This window comes from Corylus avellana, chromosome 3 (genome assembly GCF_965113065.1).
Source record: "Corylus avellana chromosome 3, dhCorAvel1.hap1.2, whole genome shotgun sequence".
Lineage (NCBI taxonomy): Eukaryota > Viridiplantae > Streptophyta > Magnoliopsida > Fagales > Betulaceae > Corylus > Corylus avellana.
This window is the reverse complement of record NC_142492.1, coordinates 883,797-906,978: the sequence shown is the minus strand read 5'-3', so window position 1 is coordinate 906,978 and position 23,182 is coordinate 883,797. Positions and strand designations below refer to the sequence as shown.

At 38.7% G+C, this 23,182-nt stretch overlaps 2 protein-coding genes across 3 annotated transcripts; both read left to right on the top strand.

Moving 5' to 3' along the window:
- Nucleotides 1-26: 26 nt before the first annotated feature.
- LOC132173374 (ubiquitin-protein ligase) lies at nucleotides 27-2,594 on the top strand. The gene is made up of 3 exons (XM_059584859.2): nucleotides 27-249; nucleotides 903-970; nucleotides 1,102-2,594. Exons 1-3 carry the CDS (start codon nucleotides 147-149, stop codon nucleotides 2,080-2,082), a joined length of 1,152 nt encoding a protein of 383 aa, XP_059440842.2. The 5' UTR covers nucleotides 27-146; the 3' UTR covers nucleotides 2,083-2,594.
- A 3,246-nt stretch (nucleotides 2,595-5,840) lies between these two features.
- On the top strand, nucleotides 5,841-22,989 carry UPL1 (LOW protein: E3 ubiquitin ligase-like protein). Of its 2 annotated transcripts, none has more exons than XM_059584856.2 (16): nucleotides 5,841-6,238; nucleotides 7,551-7,646; nucleotides 7,726-7,932; nucleotides 8,167-16,167; nucleotides 16,269-16,586; nucleotides 17,172-17,373; nucleotides 17,474-17,763; nucleotides 17,942-18,231; nucleotides 18,687-19,815; nucleotides 19,955-20,101; nucleotides 20,252-20,332; nucleotides 20,537-20,762; nucleotides 20,854-20,993; nucleotides 21,669-21,775; nucleotides 21,882-22,052; nucleotides 22,513-22,989. In XM_059584856.2, exons 1-15 carry the CDS (start codon nucleotides 6,206-6,208, stop codon nucleotides 21,982-21,984), a joined length of 11,370 nt encoding a protein of 3,789 aa, XP_059440839.2. In that variant the 5' UTR covers nucleotides 5,841-6,205; the 3' UTR covers nucleotides 21,985-22,052; nucleotides 22,513-22,989. The 2 variants fall into 2 exon arrangements, with proteins under 2 accessions (XP_059440839.2, XP_059440838.2); XM_059584855.2 differs by having other exon boundaries at nucleotides 8,164-16,167.
- Nucleotides 22,990-23,182: the final 193 nt, after the last annotated feature.

The window sequence follows — 23,182 nt, the reverse complement described above, 5'->3', positions numbered from 1 at the left end:
TAAGGGGATAAGATGATAGTGGGGTTTGTTTGGGAATTGGGTTTACTCTACTCGCCCTATGGGACAGGTTTGCCCTCCGCACCCACACTGTGTAAAGGTTCCTTTTTTAAGGTCCTTCTGGCTTGTTTTGCCATACGATCGATTGAATGGCTGCGTCGACTGTGGAAGTACCAGTCTTCACAGAAACTAACTTGGGCACTCGCATAGCAATGGCCGTCCCTCCAGATATTACAGCAAGAGATTTCAAGAGTGAGCGGAAAATCTCACACCCATTATCCTCTTTTTGTCAACTTCTTTTCGTTTCTCCTCATTTACAGTTAAAAATCAGTTTTTTATGTCAATCTGTCATGTACCCTTTGTTTATTCTCTCCATTCTTTCTTGTATTTTCAAATACAATAACTGAAAAATCAGGAGAATTGTTCTGGGTGGTTGCAATTTCTTGAAAAACTTTAGAGCTCTTCAAACACCACACACCCCACGCCCCCCCCCCCCCCCCCCCCCAATGTTTATACATTGTATTTAATTGGCTGATTTGTCTTATAATACTAACAGTTGGCTTATTTGAATTGGGTAAGATTTATTAGTTTCTAACATTCCATTAAAATGCAAACAGTGGTGGCACTGGCTCAGGTTAATTGTGGGTAGTGGTATTCGAGTAAATCTTTTTGAATAATTACTCATATGAGGCTATTTACTACCAATCATTTTCAGCTATTTGAGGTTTCATGGTGGAGATCCTAGTAATACGTTTTTCTTTTCTGTTTGCTTATCATATCCTGACCCTGTATAGTATTTGACAAATTTCTTCTTACAATTCATGTGTTGGGAGATGTCATTTAACTTATTTTATCTGCCATTCTCTAGTTTATGGAATAACAAATAGTCCCAAATCTGTCTGTAGGAGAAGCTGAAAGAGTGCACTTCAATTGTTTCCCAAAATCAGGAGAGATCATGATCAATGGGTTAATGGTGATCACTTGTTATTTTGTATTTTTTCTCAATAGCCATTTCTTGTTTTCAATTATGTTACCGAATTCTTTTCTTTATGATATTCTTTATTATCAGGGATGCTTCTAATTCTGTTATCCATCTTCTAGTAGGTGAAGCGAAAATCCCACCTTTACCATCTGCCTGAGTCACTGCCTATAAAGTATGCTTTCCAGGGTAAGAAAGGTGCATGGTTTCTGCATGTTCAAGCTAGGCCTTTGAGTGATTTAAGTGGGTCGGATCTACCCAAGGGCGTGGCTAGAAAAGTTGTGCAGCATATGTACAATGGTAGCAAAGATACTGTTTATTTGGAACCACCAAACTTGCTTGCAAGCATTGGTGAGACTGAGACAGGAGGAGGAGGTAAGAGAAGGAGTTTGGCAGGATCAAACTGCCTTAAACCTTTCCAACAAGAGCTTCTCAGCGCTGTCTCTCTTCCAAAGGAAAAGACAAATAAGAGAAGGAAGAAACTTCATCATTTGGAGTGCACAGCAAGGGAAATAAAGAGAAGATGCAATGGTGGAAATGAAACTCCTGGTGTTACTGCCAAAGAGAATTCTGGCTTTTGTGCATCTGCAGATGAAGTTGAGCCTAGAGAAGGATTGAGTTCCAACCCAATGGTGGAGGCCCCCAGTGACATTTCATCAGAAGTAATATCAGTTTCAGGTATCATCAAGAGATACTTCCCAAGTTCCAATGAGGTGAGCAGTTTTGGCAGCCCTTTAAGCTTTGATGTCAATGTCACACAAGGATCATTTCAAGGTGAGATGAAAGAACAATTAAATACCAGAACAGATGATAAATGCTTGAGCGTACAAGTTGATGTTGTCCCAGAGTTTACAGTCAAAACACCCCCAAGGATCTTGCCACCGCCATCGCTGGCTGCTCGAACTCCAGACTCTTTGAGGGCTAAGCGCGAAAGATCTCGAGTTGGGAAACGGCTCGTTCTGGCCTCATCCAGTCTTAGGATTTCTGGGAGTAAGCAAAAACCTGCAATTTCTTTATACAGATACAGAGATGGAAAAATGTTAGAACCCAATTTATCTTCTATGGTTAGGAATTTAGTCTTCGACATGAGTGACAGTGATGATTGACACTACTTGGAGGCCTCCTGGCAGACCATCAAAGTTGTACATTTAAATGTCATGCTCAATGTGGGGAGGAGGAGCTACTTTGCAGCAGCCTCATGGTTGGCATAAGCTGTCTGCTGAGCAAGCGACAACAAGGGTGAACCATCAGTAATTCTTTCTATAAACCTGGACAAACAACTGCTCAACAGCAATGGCATAAACTACTGACGACATTTGAAGCTACAAGTCAGTTGTTGTGGGCACTACCATACTCTATCCCAACACCAGGCATTGAATAAGAAAAGGCAGGTGAAGGAAGAAGTAAATTGCTCACAGTACATGGCTGCTTGATACATTACAGAGCTATTGCTTATTGTGCAGTCAGTTGCAGTTAGTCTTTCAATTGGGCTGTTTCCTGTTCTTTTAGTTGGGCTTTCAATTGGCCTATTTCCCCCAATCCCAAGTGCAGCTTCTTAATTGTTAAATTTTTTGAGAAAACTCACAAAAAATAGCCATGTAACAAGCTCTTTACTATATTTCAAATTTAATTATTGTTAGACAAGCTCTCCAATAAATAATTAAAAAAATAATATTTAACCATAGTAGAGAAAAATGTTAAGATTTTGATGTTTGGTTCATTTTCAAAGTGACTCTCCAATTTTATTTTATCTAAAAAATAATAATAATAATTTCTTCTCAAATTTAACTTTTGTACGAAGAATGGATGGTTAAAGAAGTGGAGATTATTTTCCCACCCCAAGAGGAAATGAATGTAGTAAGCATGAATTGGGCCCAAAGAAATGAATCATATGCTTAATTCTTTGCCTTTTCCACTATGATGGAGAGAAAAGGATTCTTTTAAGGAATCTGATTTCCCCAAAGGAACAAGAAACTTGTGGCTTGGTTGAGAAAGTTCTCAATGCTTTATTAAATCATGTCTCTTGGTCTGCAGTATCTTATGGACAGCCAGTGGTAATTAATTATAACTTGTGGCTTAGTTGGTTTTCTCCTATGAGCTTGTTTGGAATTGTGTTGAAAAAAATAATTTTTTTTCTTTTTATACAAGAGTCTGAAAATAGCTTTTTAGAAGATTTTTTTTTTTTTTTTTTTTTTAATGAACCCAATTTTTTATTTAGCAAAACTTTTATGTACTAAGAACTTTTTTTTTTTATACTCTAAGCAAAGTATATTAAAAAAATTACTTGTTTTTTCCTTTTCCGTTGGTTGATGCCATATTTTCTTATAGAGTAATGCTATACACCCTATTTGTATCCCAATTTATTTATGTGACATTGTCAATATATATATATATATATATATATATTTATATTAGTGAGGGTTAATCCACCATTGACAAACCCTTATTAAAAAAACAAAATCAAAAGATGGATTGGCATTGCCAAGTCAGCATAATAAGCGATTAGTGTGATACATAATATGACTGTATATAATATTTGAGTAATTCTAAAATACTCAATTCACATCTCACATCCATTTTACTGGATTGATGTGGTAGTATTGATCGGCCTTTATTGGATGAGAGTTTTATCTTTTGTATTCCTTTTCTCACATGGGGAGCTTTGCATTGCATTTGTTAAAAAGGGATGTCAAGGGGTAAAAGAAGTCGCTGCCTTCTTTTTCTTTGCTTTTTTTATGAAAAGATTACATACCATAACAATCGGCATTGATGATGTGCAGGGGTACCATTGCATAATAAATAAATTCCTGATTCAATTTGCAACTTTCAAGGATTTCACCTTATAAGATAACAATTATTATATAAAAAGTTAAATACTAAGAATTATGAAAGATATTTTAGTAATTTGGTTCAATCTTTAATAAGGCTAATCCAAAAGATTCAAACTTCAAAATTCTCATTATTAATGTTTGCCTTTACAATTATATTCCACACGTCCCAATGGGTAGCTCAATTGGTTGGAGACCACGCTTCATGAAGTGGATGTCACTAGTTCGAATTCTCTTTCTCCTCTTTTGTGCGGACATGTAAAAAAAATATATATATATATTACACACTGTTTAGGCTTCCCTTTTTGCGATTTTCTGATCTAACACAGTTTGCTTATGATGAGTCTTTAGCTTTCACCCTCGATCAATGTCGTTGAGTTTTCCATCCCAAGTATAATGCACACAAATATTATTACTCGGACAAAATTTCTCTAAACTAGGTTATAAAAATTATCTTCAAGCCAAGGTGTCCAAAATGCATTTTAAATATGTGCAAATTTAATAGACTAAAATAACAATTTTTATTATTTTTTATTTTTTATTTTTTATTTTTTTATCTTTAAACATTTATTATTTATGATAACTCTTCCTATAATCGTTGAACATTTGTGCAATATCCACACGACCACAAACGTTAGGGGATTTGCCGTCTTGAGCTTAACAATAGATGTCCTTTGAAGGCTCTCTTTACATTGATATTAGCTCCAAGCATTTGAAAATGGCCGTTGGTTTTCTTTTTTAACTTAATATTCATTGTCTATTTTTTCTTTTTCTATTATCTTTTCTGTCCAAAAAGCAGATAATTGTTCTCTGTGTTATTAGTCATGGAATAAAGTTGTAGTGGGGCATCCTTTAAAACTTCATGGCTAAGAAAAGCCCATGTTGATGCACATACCATTTTTTTTTTTTACCATGTCTCTAAAACTTTACACTTTACCCGTCCTTTTTTGACATCCTCTCTTTACAAGTTAATTTTGATTCGAATGTAGTTCGTTGATTATGATATCGAATGAGTTGTAGTTTTGTGGTTGAATTATTAGGTAAATATCGATAGAGTGGGTCGTTGTGGATGTCGGCTATGGAACGTAGTGATTAAGTACAATATTAATCACGTGTATATAAGTTATTGGTCACTCTCCTCTTATGAGCCAAGTTTCAAAAGTTTATGCAAGTTAACATTTGTAACTCAGACTTACAAATTATCAAAATTTTCTTATGTCATATTTGATCGTTAATTTTGGGTGGAAAACAGTGTGTGACGGATATGTAACACCGAGCCATTCTCTCGTAAAAATTTGACCCCTATGTTGAATTGAAATTTACCGTCTTAAAATTACTTTAAAAAAAAAATAATAATAATTATGGCAACAAAAGGATATGCACAACAAGTGTTGTAGGTAATCTATCATTCATTTTACAATAATTTATGGAGTTAATATTGGTACTATGATTTTTTTTTTTTAATAAAATAAATGGCAGGAAAATAATGGTGAAGAAACTTGAGTTTTTCTATATCAACAGAACATAATGCACCTTCTCAGGAAGGCTATTAAGAAGTCAACTGTTAACAGTTCTTGATAAGTTAAACAATAAATCCAAAAAGGCTGTAAGAAATTGCAATTAATTAGTAAGAAAACTTAATTAATGTCAGTTAAATCTATTTTTAGTTCATTGGGAACTTTATCAAATATCAATCTTCACCAAAAATAATATTTTATTTTGTATTATCCAACCCAACTCAAAACCTATATGGAATTCACAAAAAACTAGCTTTTTTAAAAGTTAATTTTATAATATAGATTTTATTTTATTGTATTTAACCATGTATTAAAATTTTAAATGAGGTAACATTACATACATTTTTAATTTCTAAAAAAGAAAACACAGCTAATTAACTCCAACTGTAATTATAGAAAAGAATAATTTACCACAATTTTTTTTTTTTTTTCAAGAAATTTTATTTCCTCCCTTCTCTCTTTCTTTCTCTCTCTCTCTCTCTCTCCAAATATCTGTAGTTTTGGGTGTGAAATTCTCTATTCTCTTCTCTTCTTCATCTTCACCCACATATATGTATATATAAATAGAGCACTTGGTTTCTCAGTTGCAATTCTTCTTCAACTCTCTCTCTCTCTCTCTCTCTCACACAATCAAAACCCTAATTCCCGATCGCAAAAACCTTGAAATCCTCTTTGTTTTCGTTCCAAGTCCGTCTGATTGTGGATTGGAATCATATTTCTAGGATCCGATCGTTGCGAATAGTGACCGAAAGCCATACTTTTTTTACTTTTATCTACTCTTCTTCGATTTCGGGGTCTCTGCTTTTTCGATCGATTCTCGGTTTTTGAGGATTTGATCGGTTTCAAGAAGCGGTTTTGGTTCGTGAAATGCTTTTGATTCCAAGATGAAGTTGAAGAGGAGGAGGGCATTGGAAGTGGTCAGCATATCTACCAATGAGAAAATATTCGATTGCATAAATAATTGCTTCTATTACAATTTGTGTTTTACAATCATTTTCTCTTTTTTATATGCTTTTCCTGAAATGTTGGAGTACAATTAGTGTGTTGGTATTGGGGTTTATGCAAAATAATTTCTTTGCCCTAGTGTTCTTTTATGTTTGCGATGATCTGATTGTGATTTTGATTGCTTAAAGATTGTTGTTTTACTGCTTTTATGGTTCTTTCTGTGCTTTTGGTTGTCATGCTCTGTTTGGTTGCTTGAGAAATTCTGGGAAACGGGTCAACAAAATAGTGTCTTTTCTTTTTGTTTATTATTGATGTATGTGAATTTGAAAATATTTTGTTTATTGAACTGAAAACTAATGCGTCATTGGGTTTTTTGTTCATATTGGAAAAAAAATGCTAAGTGCTTAGAAATTTTAGTTACATATAATTCCATACTAGCCCATAAGAGTATTGATGTTTAGAAACTTGATTTTTGGATCATTAGTTGTTCAAGTTGAAAGCGTCTTTTCTTCTCCTCATTAGAACACTTGCTCATTATTTATTGCTTGTGGCCAAGGTTGGATTGTTGTTCAATGAAAGAACTAAATGGCCCCACGATTTATGAAATTCAGCTGTTCTTTTTTCTGGATGCTTAGAAACTGCTGAAAAATTGGAAAAGCAAAAAAGCAAAAAAGTGAATATTGTGATTGTTACTGCTAGCGGACATGCCAAGAGGGCAAAAAAAAAAGGAAAAAAGAGGAGAAATTGTTGTTAGTGCTAGGTGAAATCAAGAAAACCTAATTTTTGTAGGACATGTAATATGTTCTTATGTCAGAATAAAAAAGGTGCATGATTTCATTTTTGTTTCAATTTTAAATATAAAAATAATCCTTTTAGAAACAGAAAAATTTATATTCAATAAAAGGGGAGTCATTCATGCTTATCTAGGAGTGTTTTTTTAAGGTTGTGGCAATCATTACTTCTCAGTTGATAGTCAAAAATCATTTTAAAGGATCTGGCAATGAAAGTTTTGTGCCTTCAGGTTTTGATATTCAGAAAGCCTTTAAGAATCTCTGGCAGTGAAAGCTTCCTGACTTTAGACTTTGACATTGTGGAACCATTTTTAGTGGTAGGCAAGTGTTAGCACAGGGGTATATAATTCCAAAAGTGCCTTTTTATTTAGTTAATCTGTTTTTGATCTTTAATTTGTTGTGTCTATCTTGGTACAATGTAAATATGTTATCTAGTACCGTGGTGATGCCTACATGTTTACGAACTAATTTTTTTCCCTATAATTTGTCTCAGCCCCCAAAAATTAGATCCTTCATCGATAGCGTCACTGCTGTTCCACTCGAGAATATAGAAGGACCTCTCAAAGGTTTTGTTTGGGAGTTTGATAAGGTGACCTTTTTCACCTTTCATGTTATAAAGTTCTGGTTGCTGTGTTGCAGTTTGATTTATGTGTATCTTGGTGGTGCAGGGAGATTTCCATCATTGGGTGGATCTTTTTAATCATTTTGATTCATTTTTTGAGAAGCACATCAAAGCGAGGAAGGATTTGCAGGTTGAGGATAATTTTCTGGACTCTGATCCTCCCTTCCCAAGAGAAGCCATTATTCAAATTCTCCGTGTTATAAGAATAATTTTGGAGAATTGCACGAATAAGCACTTCTATAGTTCTTACGAGGTATGTTTATGTTCCCCTTTCTTTAATATACTTGTAGTTTTTGTTTTTTGGATTAATACTAGGTGTTAGAATTGTCAATTCATCTGTATTAATGTATTTTGCTTATATCCTTTGTTTGGTAATAACTGCTTCCATAATGTGGTTTAGGATTTTTCAGAGTTTTCACTTGAAGCTTTGTTCTTCTTTTACCTTCCCATAAATTTTACACGTTTTGTTTGCATGAAATTGCAGCAGCATCTTTCTTTACTGCTTGCTTCAACCGATCCGGATGTTATTGAAGCTTGCCTGCAGACTTTGGCTGCTTTTTTGAAAAAAACTATTGGCAAGTACTCCATCAGAGATGCTTCTCTGAATTCAAAGTTATTTGCTCTTGCACAAGGTTGGGGGGGAAAGGAAGAGGGGCTGGGATTAATTGCAACTGCTGTGCAGGATGGTTGTGACCCAATTGCCTATGAGTTGGGTTGCACACTTCACTTTGAATTCTACGCATCCAGTGAGTTATCCAGTGAACTCCCTGCTGGAGAGCTTTCAACCCAAGGCTTACAGATCATTCATTTGCCTGACATCAATGCTCGCCTAGAGACTGATCTAGAGCTTTTAAGCAATTTAGTTGCAGAATACAAAGTACCTGCCAGTTTAAGATTTTCTCTATTGACAAGATTGCGGTTTGCAAGGGCTTTTGGCTCTATAGCTTCTCGGCAGCAGTATACCTGCATTCGATTGTATGCCTTCATAGTTCTTGTGCAAGCAAGTGGTGATGCAGATGACCTAGTTTCTTTCTTTAACACTGAGCCCGAGTTTGTCAATGAGTTAGTGTCATTATTAAGCTATGAAGATGCAGTTCCTGAGAAAATTCGGATTTTGTGTCTGCTTTCTTTGGTTGCTCTTTGTCAAGATAGGTCTCGCCAGCCTTCTGTCTTGGCTGCTGTCACATCTGGTGGTCACCGTGGCATCCTATCCAGCCTCATGCAGAAGGCCATTGATTCTGTAATCAGTGATGCTTCAAAGTGGTCTGTAGTTTTTGCTGAGGCGCTTTTATCTCTTGTCACTGTTTTGGTTTCATCATCTTCAGGTTGCTCAGCCATGCGCGAGGCAGGATTTATCCCTACTCTCCTACCTCTCCTTAAAGATCCAAATCCACAACACTTGCATTTGGTTAGCACAGCTGTACATATTCTAGAAGCTTTTATGGATTACAGTAATCCAGCTGCTGCCTTGTTCAGAGACTTGGGCGGTTTGGATGATACCATCTCTCGTCTGAAGGTGGAAGTGTCACATATAGAAAATGGTTCCAAGCAACAAGGTGAAAGTTCTGATTGTAGTGGGAGTAAGGAAGTAATTGCAGGCACCTCAAGTGAGCTAGATGACATGCAGCCTCTTTATTCTGAAGCATTAGTTTCTTATCACCGGCGATTGCTGATGAAAGCTTTACTGCGTGCTATATCCCTTGGAACTTATGCCCCTGGAAATACTGCACGTGTTTATGGCACTGAGGAGAGTTTACCGTATTGCTTATGCGTAATTTTTAGAAGGGCAAAAGATTTTGGTGGTGGGGTGTTTTCACTTGCTGCTACTGTCATGAGTGATTTGATTCACAAAGATCCCACTTGTTTTCCTGTCTTAGATGCAGCAGGTCTTCCTTCCGCTTTCTTGGATGCTATAATGGATGGTGTTCTCTGCTCTTCTGAAGCCATATCATGCATACCTCAGTGTTTGGATGCTTTGTGCCTAAACAACAATGGCCTTCAGGCCGTTAGAGATCGCAATGCTTTGAGGTGCTTTGTGAAAATATTTACTTCAAGAATGTATTTGCGTGCACTTACTAGTGATACCCCAGTATCCTTGTCTAGTGGACTTGATGAACTAATGCGCCATGCTTCCTCATTGCGTGGGCCTGGAGTGGATATGTTGATTGAGATCTTGAATGCCATTTTGAGAATGGGATCTGGTATTGATTCTTCATGCTTGTCAAGTGATCCTTTGTGCTCTTCTACTCCCGTTCCCATGGAAACTGATGGTGAAGAGAGGAACTTGGTTCTTTCAGATGATAGGGAAGCATCCAAGATGGAAAGTTCTGAGCAGACCTCTGAGCCATCTGCTGATTCCTCAACAGTTAATATTGAGTCATTCCTCACTGACTGTGTGAGCAATGCTGCTCGTCTTCTTGAAACTATTCTTCAGAATGCTGATACATGTCGTATATTTGTAGAGAAGAAGGGGATTGAAGCTGTTCTGCAGTTGTTCACTTTGCCCTTAATGCCTCTTTCGGTCTCAGTTGGTCAGAGTATCTCCGTTGCCTTTAAGAACTTCTCACCACAGCATTCTGCTTCTCTTGCTCGGGCAGTTTGTTCATTTCTGAGAGAACATCTAAAATCAACAAATGAACTCTTAGCTTCAGTTGGAGGGACTCAGCTTGCTGTGGTTGAATCTGCACTGCAAACAAAGGTTATGAGATATCTTTCCAGTCTTGAAGGCATTCTGTCTCTTTCTAATTTTTTATTGAAGGGGACTACTAGTGTGGTATCAGAGCTTGGCAATGCAGATGCTGATGTATTGAAAGATCTTGGGTGCACGTACAGGGAAATAATCTGGCAAATTTCTTTGTGTAATGATTCCAAGGTGGATGAGAAGAGGAATGCTGATCAAGAACCTGAGAATTCAGAGGCAGCTCCATCAAATGCTGTTGGAAGAGAAAGCGATGATGATGCAAATACTCCAATGGTGAGATACATGAACCCTGTTTCTGTCCGGAATGGTTCTCAGTCCTTGTGGGCTGGAGACCGGGAGTTTCTGTCTGTAGTTCGTACTGGAGAAGGTTTGCACCGTCGTAGTCGACATGGGTTAACACGCATAAGGGGACGGACAGGCAGGCATGTGGAGGCTTTGAACATTGACTCTGAAGTTTTGTCCAATGTACCGGAGACATCTTCTTCCCAGGATTTGAAAAAGAAAAGTCCTGATGTCCTTGTTTTTGAAATTCTTAACAAGCTTGCTTCAATGTTCCGCTCTTTCTTCACAGCTCTTGTCAAGGGATTCACATCGCCAAATCGTCGTAGAGTTGACTCAGGGTCGTTGAGTTCAGCTTCGAAGACCCTTGGAACTGGCCTGGCTAAGGTATTTCTTGAGGCTCTTAGTTTCTCTGGGTATTCTACTTCTGTGGGACTTGACATGTCATTGTCAGTAAAATGTCGATATCTTGGGAAGGTAGTGGATGACATGGCATCAATAACATTTGACAGCAGGCGACGTACTTGTTATACTGCAATGGTTAATAATTTTTATGTTCATGGTACCTTTAAGGAGCTACTGACAACATTTGAAGCTACAAGTCAATTGTTGTGGACACTACCATACTCTATTCCAACACCAGGCATTGAACAAGAAAAGGCAGGTGAAGGAAGTAAATTGTCTCACAGTACATGGCTGCTTGATACATTACAGAGCTATTGCCGTGTGCTCGAGTATTTTGTTAATTCTTCCTTACTTCTATCTCCGACCTCTGCATCCCAAGTGCAGCTTCTTGTGCAGCCGGTTGCAGTTGGTCTGTCAATTGGGCTATTTCCTGTTCCAAGGGACCCAGAAGTCTTTGTTCGTATGCTGCAATCTCAGGTTCTTGATGTGATACTTCCTGTTTGGAACCACCCCATGTTTCCCAATTGTAGTTTGGGCTTTGTTGCTTCACTTCTTTCACTTGTTACGCATGTGTACTCTGGTGTTGGAGATGTGAAACGAAATCGAAGTGGCGTTGTGGGGACTACGAACCAGAGATTTATGCCCCCACCTCCTGATGAAGCTACTATTGCCACCATTGTTGATATGGGCTTTACAAGGGCAAGAGCAGAGGAAGCACTGAGGCGAGTGGAAACAAATAGTGTTGAGATGGCTATGGAATGGTTGTTTAGTCATGCTGAGGATCCTGTACAGGAGGATGATGAACTAGCTCGGGCACTTGCTCTGTCTCTGGGAAGTTCATCAGAAACATCTAAAGTTGATACTGTTGACAAGTCGATGGATGTCCTGACAGAAGATGGGCATATGAAGGCACCCCCTGTTGATGATATTCTTGCTTCATCAGTGAAACTGTTTCAGAGCAGTGACACAATGGCATTTCCGTTGACAGATTTGTTTGTTACACTTTGCAATCGGAACAAAGGAGAAGATCGTCCAAGAGTGGTATCTTATCTTATTCAGCAGCTAAAACTTTGCCCTTTGGATTTTTCTAAGGATACAAGTGCATTAAGTATGCTATCACATATTATAGCATTGCTTCTTTTTGAGGATGGCACTACACGGGAAATTGGTGCAGAGAATGGTATTGTATCGACTGCAATAGATATTTTGACCAACTTTAAGGCTAGAAATGAGACAGGGAATGAGCTTCTGGTCCCAAGGTGCATTAGTGCTTTACTGCTTATCTTGGATAACATGTTGCAGTCCAGGCCCAAAATTTTCTCTGAGAGTATGGAAGGAACTCCAGCAGGATCTCAGCTGGATTCATCAGGAGATCATGCTTCCTTATCAGATCCTGCATCAGTTAATGACAGAAAACCAGCTTCAGATGCCCATGAGAAAGAATCTGGTGCACCATTTGAAAAAATATTGGGGAAATCGACTGGCTATTTGACTATTGAAGAGAGTCTTAAGGTGCTACTAGTGGCTTGTGACTTGATAAAACAGCATATGCCAGCAGTGATAATGCAGGCTCTTCTGCAATTATGTGCTCGCTTGACGAAAACACATTCTCTAGCCTTGCAGTTCCTTGAAAATGGAGGTTTGGCTGCTCTTTTTAGTCTTCCAAGAAGTAGTTTTTTCCCTGGATATGACACTGTTGCATCTGCTATTGTCCGGCATCTCCTTGAAGATCCTCAGACACTGCAAACAGCTATGGAATTGGAGATACGACAAACTTTGAGTGGGAATGGCCATGCTGGGCGTGTTTCTGCACGGACTTTTTTGACATCAATGGCACCTGTTATCTCTAGGGATTCTGTGGTTTTCATGAAAGCTGCTGGTGCTGTTTGCCAGTTGGAGACATCTGGAGGTAGGACCTTTATTGTGTTAGCCAAGGAAAAAGAGAAGGAAAAAGACAAATCAAAGGCATCTGGGGTTGAAGCTGGATTATCTTCCAATGAGTGTGTCAGGATTTCTGAAAATAAGATTCATGATGGATCAGGTAAATGCTCCAAAGGCCACAAAAAGATCCCTGCCAATCTTACTCAAGTAATTGATCAACTTCTTGACATAGTCTTAAAATACCCTTCACCAAAAAGCCAAGAGGTTGGTGTGAATAATTTATCTTCTATGGAGGTTGATGAACCCGCTACCAAGGTAAAGGGTAAATCAAAGGTTGATGAGACAATGAAATTAGAGTCTGAATCTGAAAGATCTGCAGGACTTGCTAAGGTGACTTTTGTCCTCAAGTTGTTAAGTGATGTTCTTCTGATGTATGTACATGCAGTTGGGGTTATACTTAAACGGGATTTAGAAATGTGTCAACTCCGGGGATCTAATCCATCAGATATTCCTGGAAATGGTGGTGGAATACTTCATCATGTCTTACATCGGTTACTTCCACTCTCTATTGATAAATCTGCAGGACCTGATGAATGGAGAGGCAAATTGTCTGAAAAGGCTTCATGGTTCCTTGTCGTTCTGTGTGGTCGTTCTGGTGAAGGCCGTAGACGAGTAATCAATGAACTTGTGAAAGCCTTATTCTCATTTTCAAACTTAGAGAGCAATTCTACTACGAGCATTTTATTGCCAGATAAGAAGGTTTCTGCTTTTGTTGATTTGGCGTATTCTATTTTGTTGAAAAATTCATCCTCCAGCAACTTACCTGGTGGTTCTGGGTGCTCACCAGACATAGCAAAAAGCATGATAGATGGAGGAATGGTTCGCTGCCTAACTAGCATTCTTCAAGTGATTGATTTGGACCATCCTGATGCTCCTAAAATTGTGAACCTAATACTTAAGTCTTTGGAAAGTTTAACAAGGGCTGCCAATGCTAGTGAGCAAATTTTTAAATCTGATGGGACGAACAAGAAAAAATCCATAGGGTTAATTGGAAGACCCGATGATCAATTAACTGCACCATCAGCTGTTCAAACCGTGGAGCATAATCAGACTACAAACGGACAGGAAGAAGTCAGAGATGTAGAGGGGAATGAACAACAGGATCAAGGAAATTCTCATGGTGAAGATAATCATAATGCAAATCGTAATGAATCTGTGGAGCAAGATATGAGAATAGAAGTGGAGGGGACAATGGCTACCAACCCACCCGTGGAGCTTGGGATGGATTTCATGCGTGAGGAGATGGAAGAGGGTGGTGTTTTGCACAACACTGACCAAATTGAGATGAATTTCCGTGTTGAGAATAGGGGAGATGATGATATGGGTGATGAAGATGATGATATGGGTGATGACGGAGAGGATGATGAGGATGATGATGAGGGGGAGGATGAGGATGAGGATATAGCAGAAGATGGTGGTGGCATGATGTCTCTTGCTGATACAGATGTGGAAGACCATGATGACACGGGCTTGGGAGACGACTATAATGATGAGATGATTGATGAAGAGGATGATGATTTTCATGAAAATCGTGTCATAGAGGTTAGATGGAGGGAGGCCCTTGATGGGCTGGATCATTTGCAGGTACTTGGGCAACCTGGGACTGCAGGTGGTCTAATTGATGTTGCAGCTGAACCTTTTGAAGGAGTTAATGTGGATGACCTTTTTGGTCTTCGTAGGCCCTTAGGTTTTGAACGCCGCCGTCAGACAGGTAGGTCTTCCTTTGAGCGTTCTGTTGCGGAAGTAAATGGTTTTCAACATCCTCTCCTTTTAAGACCATCCCAGTCAGGGGATCTGGCCTCAATGAGGTCATCAGGTGGGAATTCCAGAGATGTAGAAGCTTTTTTGTCATCTGGGAGTTCTGATGCAGCACATTTCTACATGTTTGATTCTCCAGTTCCTCCATATGATCATGTCCTAAGGAGTCTCTTTGGTGACCGTTTGGTTGGGGCAGCACCCCCGCCTTTGACCGATTATTCTGTAGGTATGGACTCCTTGCAGTTACCAGGACGAAGAGGGCCTGGTGATGGTCGGTGGACTGATGATGGTCAGCCTCAAGCTGGTGCTCAAGCTGCTGCTATTGCACAGGCAGTAGAGGAACAGTTCATTTCTCAATTGCGCAGTATTGCTCCTACAAACAGTCCTGCTGAAAGACAGTCCCAAAATTCAGGAGTGCAGGAGAAACAACCAGATGCCCTTCCATCCAATGATAGTGCCGTAGTGGCAGAGGGTGCTAACACCCACTGTCAACAAAGCGAAGGGCAGCATCAAGAGAATGGCGATGAAACCACACATCAAGAAGTTAACCCAATGGTTGAGAGTGTAACCTGTGGAGAACAAGTTAATCCAGAATCCATTCTTGAACATCCAGGCGAATGTTTACAGGCACATGATCCTATGATGATCCAACCATTTTCACTGAACACTACACCAAATGGGCATGATAGCATGGAAATTGGTGAAGGAAATGGCACTGCTGATGAGCAGGTAGGGACAATGCCAGAGTTTGTCAACTCATCTTCAGACTGTCATGCTGATCTACAATGTGATAGGGGTTCTGAAGCACGTGCAAGTCTTCATGATGTGCCAGTTCAGGCCACTGGTAGTGGTGGATCTTCAGGAACAGATGACCAGGCCAGTAATCTAGGTCTGGCAATTTCTGGTTTGCAGACACCTAATCTAGATGATTTTCATGCTGCTTCTGTTCGTGCAAGTGTTGATGTTGATATGAATAGTACTGATGCTGAAGGAAATCAATCTGAGCAACCTGTGCCTGCCTCTGAATATGATACAGATGAGCCATCATCAAGGCAAAACACACTGGTTGCTCTGGACACTGATCAGGCTGAGCAAACTAGTATGAGTAATGAGGTGTCTGGTGCTAATGCTATTGATCCCACCTTCTTGGAAGCACTACCTGAAGATCTTCGGGCAGAAGTACTAGCTTCCCAGCAAGCTCAGTCTGTTCAAGCTCCGACTTATGCACCACCTTCTGCTGAAGATATTGATCCGGAGTTCTTAGCTGCTCTTCCCCCAGATATTCAAGCAGAAGTTTTGGCCCAACAAAGAGCTCAAAGGGTTGCGCAGCAGGCTGAAGGACAACCAGTTGACATGGATAATGCTTCAATCATTGCTACTTTTCCTGCTGATTTGCGTGAAGAGGTTTGCGTCTTTAACTTTCCTTTTAATATGTGTATCGAGATGTGATAACTGTTTGTCCTTTTTATTCAATTCTTATAGTCCTCGTCTTTTGCTTGTTTTAGGTACTTCTGACTTCATCAGAAGCAGTTCTGTCTGCGTTGCCCTCTCCATTACTAGCCGAAGCACAAATGCTAAGGGACCGAGCAATGAGTCATTATCAGGCTCGCAGCCTTTTTGCAGGCAGCCACAGGCTGAATAATCGAAGGAATGGGTTGGGTTTTGACAGACAGACGGTAATGGACAGGGGTGTTGGAGTTACGATAGGGCGGAGGACAGGTTCCACCATTGCAGATAGCTTGAAGGTGAAGGAAATTGAAGGTGAGCCACTTTTGGACGCTAATGCGTTGAAAGCTTTGGTTCGGCTCCTGCGGTTAGCTCAGGTAATGCCATGTTCCATTCTATTGTTCATTTGGCTAAATAAACGGCTTTAGTTGGGACATATTTGTGTTTTCCTTACCAAATTTTCCTGCAAAAGTGGTTTTTTTTATTTATTATTTATTTTTATTTTTATTATTATTATTTTTCAAATAAAAGATGGAAAATGTATGATAATTGAAATTAAATATTAGCTCTTGTATGCAACGGAATCAACAGAATCTATGTTGAAGGTTGGTTCAAATAACGGAAAAATTTACATTGATCTGGTAAAGGAATTATGAATTCAGTTAGTCATTAGGTTGGACTCTCAACTGATGATCTGGACTTTATGAATCATCACTTTATGAATCATCACTTGTTGTGGACAAATCCAAAAGAAAAATTATGTAAGGAAAGAGGGCAGAATTGTTCTAAAATGCAGAATGCCTATTTTCTTAACTTTGTTGAGAAATTTCAGTATTTTTGGAAATTCTGTAAAAAAGTGACCCTGACTAAATATGGTACTGCAAGTTACTTGGCAGTGAGATGTGTGTGTGCTTGTGTACTGTATTATGATATCTGGCTAATTGTTTTCTTTATGTGGTTAGCCCCTTGGCAAAGGCCTCCTGCAGAGACTCTTGTTAAACCTATGTGCACATAGTGTTACAAGGGCAATTCTAGTGCGTGTTTTGCTTGATATGATTAAGCCTGAGGCTGAAGGATCAGTCTGTGGATTGGCAACAATTAACTCTCAGAGGCTTTATGGTTGTCAGTCAAATGTTGTTTATGGTCGATCCCAGTTGTTGGATGGTAAGACTTCATTTGATGTCACCGGAACCATCTGCTTAATTTTGTGTTTATGTATTAATTTTTTATTGTTAATGCTATCTTAAATTTTGTCTCTTAACAGGTCTACCTCCACTGGTCTTGCGTCGAACTTTTGAGATTATGACATATTTGGCTACTAATCATTCTGCTGTTGCCAATATGTTATTCTACTTTGATCCCGTACTTGTTCCAGAGCCTCTAAGTCCTATATGTATCGAAAGCAAGAAGGATAAAGGCAAGGAGAAAATTGTGGAAGGAGGATTTGCATCAAAACCTTTGGGAAACTCTCTGGATGGGGATGTTCCATTGATACTGTTGCTGAAGCTTTTGAATCGACCACTTTTTCTACGCAGCACTGCTCACCTTGAGCAGGTAGAACTGATATCTTGGTCAAGTGATTTCAAAATAGCTTAGGCACTCTCTATTTCTATTTGTATATATTATTATATTAGCTTGTTCCATAACCTTGTTATAATTAAATGCAATAACCTGGAGTCCATCTTGTTTTAATTTTTATATTTTTTTCGGATATTTTTTCTAAATACTGCAGGTCATGGGTCTGCTTCAAGTAGTTGTTTATACTGCTGCATCAAATTTAGAGTACCAGCCTCAATCTGAACCAACAACAGCGAATTCCCAGGATTTGCCGGTCGATGAAGCTTCTGGTGACGTCCAGAAAGATACTCCGTCAATGGAACCAGAGTCTAAGCAAGAGGATAAATGTGCCGGTGCTGAGTCGTCCACTTCAGATGGAAAGAGGAGCATTGATACATATAATATCTTTTTACAATTGCCCCAATCAGAACTTCGCAATCTGTGCAGCATTCTTGGCCGTGAGGGGTACTTTTAATGCTCTGAATCTTATTTCTGGATGGTTTAGATATTTCTCTTTACTATTTATTATTTTGTAGCCCGTGTAACTCTCTTTAGGGTTCGTTTGCAAAATCGTAGTGTAGCCTTTAAAATTGCACGTTTAAAAAAAAGCACTTCCTTACATGCGATTTGAAAACTTAAAAAATCTTTGTTTTCAAATCGCAATCTCAAACAATCCATTTTCTTTGATTTAGTTTGAAATTGCACTTTTTATCTATGAAATCGCAATGCCAAATGCATCCTTAATGTCCTGCTAACCATTATGATACTTGAATTTCACTTCATCTATGTTTCCACTTCCTGTCTGGATTACTCTCCTTTTTAATTCTTCTCTTTTGCAGTATTCTCCCTCTCCTTTTTCCCCTTAGTTTTGTATTAATTCAGATGAATGAGTGACTAATCTGTTCTATTAACTTACTTAGGCTTTCAGATAAAGTTTATATGCTTTCCGGTGAGGTGCTGAAGAAGTTGGCTTCAGTTGTTGCACCCCATCGAAAGTTTTTTACTTCAGAGCTTTCTGAATTATCCCGTGGATTGAGCTGTTCAGCTGTCGATGAGCTTGTCACTCTGCGGAAAACGCACATGCTAGGTTTAAGTGCTGGTTCCATGGCTGGTGCAGCAATCCTGCGTGTACTACAAGCACTCAGTACACTCACTTCACCTAGCATAAATGAGAGTACAGGACTTGAGAGTGATGGGGAGCAGGAGCAGGAGGAGCAAGCTACTATGAAAAAGTTGCATGTCGCACTTGAGCCATTGTGGCAAGAATTGAGTGATTGTATAAGTGTGACTGAGACACAGCTGGGTCAAAGCTCCTCTCATACCATGTCAAGTATAAATGTTGGGGAGCAAATCCAGGGAACCTCTTCTTCATCTCCTCTTCCTCCTGGAACACAACGACTCTTGCCCTTCATTGAGGCTTTCTTTGTTTTGAGTGAAAAGCTACAAGCAAACCAGTCTATCATGCAGCAAGATCATGCCAATATAACTGCAAGAGAAAATGAATCTTCTGGGAGTTCAGCCTCTTTAACCACAAAGTGCAGTGTTGATTCTCAGAAGAAGCTTGATGGTGCCATCACATTTACAAGGTTTGCTGAGAAGCACCGACGGCTTTTGAATGCTTTTATTAGACAGAATCCTGGTTTATTGGAAAAATCACTTTCAATGCTGCTGAAGGCACCAAGGCTGATCGATTTTGACAATAAGCGTGCGTATTTTCGTTCAAGAATTAGGCAGCAGCACGAGCAGCACCTCTCTGGCCCATTGCGGATAAGTGTGCGGAGGGCTTACGTTTTGGAGGACTCATACAATCAGTTGCGGATGCGTCCCACTCAGGATCTAAAGGGACGATTGAATGTGCAATTTCAAGGTGAAGAGGGTATTGATGCTGGAGGTCTGACAAGAGAATGGTATCAATTACTGTCAAGGGTTATATTTGACAAGGGGGCATTACTTTTCACTACTGTGGGAAACAATGCAACGTTCCAGCCAAACCCTAATTCTGTCTATCAGACAGAACATCTTTCCTACTTCAAGTTTGTGGGCAGAGTGGTAATTTCTTTGGGACCACCAGTTCTGATATTGGTTTTATATTTTGTATATTTTTTCTTTTGGTTATCATAGATAGTTTTTGCAACTGTAGTCCAAAGATTTTTTACAATTTTTATTTTTATTTTTAATTGCTGTGAAGGTTGCAAAGGCATTGTTTGATGGGCAGCTTTTGGATGTCTATTTTACTCGATCATTCTACAAGCACATACTTGGTGCCAAGGTGACTTACCATGATATAGAGGCTGTTGACCCTGATTACTACAAGAATTTAAAGTGGATGTTGGAGGTCAGTGGGTTCATATACTTGCAATCCAGTGTCTTTTTCTGTTTTTTTTTTTTTTTTTTACCTCTGTGGTTCTACTGACATTTTGCTATGGCTGTTGTTCTGTTTGGAATGTCACTTTTTGTCTCATTGTCTATATCTGACCTTTTTCAGAATGATGTAAGTGACATTCCTGACCTGACATTTAGTATGGATGCGGATGAGGAAAAGCATATCCTTTATGGAAAAAATGAGGTATGTAAATTACAAGTTATGATCTGTTTCTTAAATTTTATAAAATTTGGTTACTCTTCAAGCTGCTTTGCTTTTGTAAATCTTCAGAACTTTCATTCTGACATTCTTAAAACATGAGTAATTTTTCAAAGATTACATTAAGTTGTCTGAAGTAATATCTTCTTTTGTTGCTGTTTTTTTTTTTTTTTTTTTTTTCTTGAAAAGGTTACTGATTATGAGCTTAAACCCGGAGGAAGAAATATAAGGGTTACAGAAGAAACAAAGCACGAGTATGTTGACCTTGTTGCCGGACATATCTTGACAAATGCCATCCGTCCTCAAATTAATTCCTTTTTGGAAGGCTTCAATGAATTGGTACCACGAGAACTTATCTCTATCTTCAATGATAAAGAGCTTGAGCTACTTATAAGTGGGCTTCCAGAAATTGATTGTAAGTTTGGCTTTCCCATGCTGTCATTGAATATTTGTTCTGTTCTTGTGCTCTACTTAAAGGTATCTGATTGGTGTCATTGCTTTTGCAGTGGAGGATTTGAAGGCCAACGCGGAGTATACTGGCTATACAGCAGCATCTTGTGTTATTCAATGGTTTTGGGAGGTTGTTACGTCTTTCAGCAAGGAAGATATGGCAAGACTTCTGCAATTTGTCACTGGAACATCCAAGGTAATTTATTGCACTATACATGAAATGGTAGTTTGATGCACAACATAATGTAAGTGGACTTGTAGGTTTTGCATGTATGTGACTTTTATTTTCACCCGCCCCCCGGGTTTTGTTTCACTTTTAAAATTTATAAAATTCTCCTTTGCATTAATGTTAGTTGTCATTGATTAAGATGTGATGTTATGCTTAACATATGTTCTTTTGGTGTCCCCATGACCAATCTTTTGTTTTGCTTTTTTGTTTTTTAACCGTCTTTCTTTCTTTCCCGTGAACCATGACTTGACAATGTGGGTTCAGTTCCAAGAATTTGTCTTTGAATGGCAAGGACAGAAGTTTGCTTATTTCAACTAACTAGATTTTTATCTTGTTTGGATAATGCATTGTCTTCTTGTTGTTTCCTCATCTGAAAATGTTATCCTTTTTGCGTGAAGTTGTGCTTAGGGAATAGGAGAAGCTAATGTCTCACTGCTGAACATGATGTATCATGCTCCTATATCTGAAACGCTTTATGTGATGTATGCCTTTTAAGTGGTGCAAATTTTGATTCTCAGCACTGGTTGGCCCAACCAAATAGTTGGGGCAAGGGTTTTTAAAGCTGGTTTAGGGTTTTTGTTTTGGTTGTAATCATGAATTGTATGTTTGACTTTAAGCCACTGCATATTTTTGATAATTCAGGTTCCTTTGGAGGGTTTCAAGGCTTTGCAAGGTATTTCTGGTCCTCAAAGGTTTCAGATTCACAAGGCATATGGAGCTCCTGACCGGCTGCCATCGGCACATACATGGTCTGTGTAAAGATATATGCATCCTTTATCTTTTATAGCCAGATGGGTACTTGGAATCAAAGTGGGCTTAAACTAACTAATTCACTTTTCCCCCCTCGTGCTGCAGCTTTAATCAGCTTGACCTTCCCGAGTATACCTCAAAGGAACAGCTTCAAGAACGCCTGCTACTTGCTATCCATGAAGCCAATGAAGGGTTTGGCTTTGGTTGACCGAAGTTTGACGTGATATTGTGGCCCCAGCAGTGCCAGCAATCTGCCTTTAAAATTGCCATGTACATGTCAGTTAGACATCCTTTTTCATTATTCTATCTTTTAAAATTTCTAATTCATCATCTGCTTGTACTGCTACTATATTATGTATTCAATCTTTTTGGCCTAATAAGGCAAGTTCTCTACAAAATCCCTAGCGATTTTGGTATTGGACATTGATGTCCTAGAGAATAAATCAGCGCAAGAAAATTTTATTTTAATATTTTTTTGTGCTTGGTTGGATCTAGAAAACAATGAGTGGGAAGGAAGGGTTAGGTATTAGATTGCCTGGGAAGAAAGCTAATCCAGTAAGACAGTTTCTAAGTTTTCTTTCCTTCCCTCATTCTGTTTAACAACCAGGTGGGTCAAAATACTGAGTATACTTGCATCGCGCTGTGCGTGCCTGGTGTAGCCTTGGTCCGTATCGCCCGTGTTGATGGTTTTGATTACTACACCATTGATCTTATTGCCGTTTCCTTTATGGTGCAGGTAAAGGAGACTGCCCCAGGTGGACAATAAAAAATTCAGGAGATGGAAGGCCAGGAACTTTTTTGAAAGCATTATTTTCTTTCTGGCAGCCAGTTCTTTTTTCTTTTTTCTTTTTTTTTTTAAATTCAATTCAACAGTTGATAATTATGCTTTTGCGGAATGGTGGGCTGATCAGTATCAATTGGCTAGAAAATGTTAATTCCTTGGATTCTTGCCATGCCAACGAGTACTGGGGAAGTGTACAAAATGTTGATTGACATATATTTTCATTGTTCATAGTAGGTTTTTTGTTCTTAGATTATAGCCTTATGAATTAGCTTCTGTAACCATATAGCAGGGTATGTATATCTAATGACGTAAATTGTAGCCAGATTCTCTCTTCCTTTTGCTTTACTTGAATGGTTAATTAGATTTTCTCAACTTATTAGCTTGTAGCTGGTTAAACCTATCCAAAGATTGTGGACTTGTTACTACCGAGCACTTTGTGTTGTAAATCTTTTAGACCTGGTTCTTTTTTTTTTTTTTTTTTTGTTCTCAATTATGAAACCCTTTGTACTTTCCCACTGGTTGTATATTGATTCTTGGGCATGTTTTGTTCTCCTTTTTAAAACATGTGAGTAGTGTTAAACGATTTGTAGCACAACATGGGACCTAGTACCTATTGCTGGTG

What these genes read in the sequence shown, in the direction of transcription:
- LOC132173374 (XM_059584859.2), top strand. Translation starts at nt 147, where the DNA reads ATGGCTGCGTCGACTGTGGAAGTACCAGTCTTCACAGAAACTAACTTG. An exon ending in TACAGCAAGAGATTTCAAGA is followed by an intron (nt 250 to 902) that starts GTGAGCGGAAAA and finishes ATCTGTCTGTAG; the next exon opens with GAGAAGCTGAAAGAGTGCAC. An exon ending in TCATGATCAATGGGTTAATG is followed by an intron (nt 971 to 1,101) that starts GTGATCACTTGT and finishes ATCTTCTAGTAG; the next exon opens with GTGAAGCGAAAATCCCACCT.
- UPL1 (XM_059584855.2), top strand. Translation starts at nt 6,206, where the DNA reads ATGAAGTTGAAGAGGAGGAGGGCATTGGAAGTG. An exon ending in GGAGGAGGGCATTGGAAGTG is followed by an intron (nt 6,239 to 7,550) that starts GTCAGCATATCT and finishes AATTTGTCTCAG; the next exon opens with CCCCCAAAAATTAGATCCTT. An exon ending in GCACTGCTCACCTTGAGCAG is followed by an intron (nt 17,764 to 17,941) that starts GTAGAACTGATA and finishes TAAATACTGCAG; the next exon opens with GTCATGGGTCTGCTTCAAGT.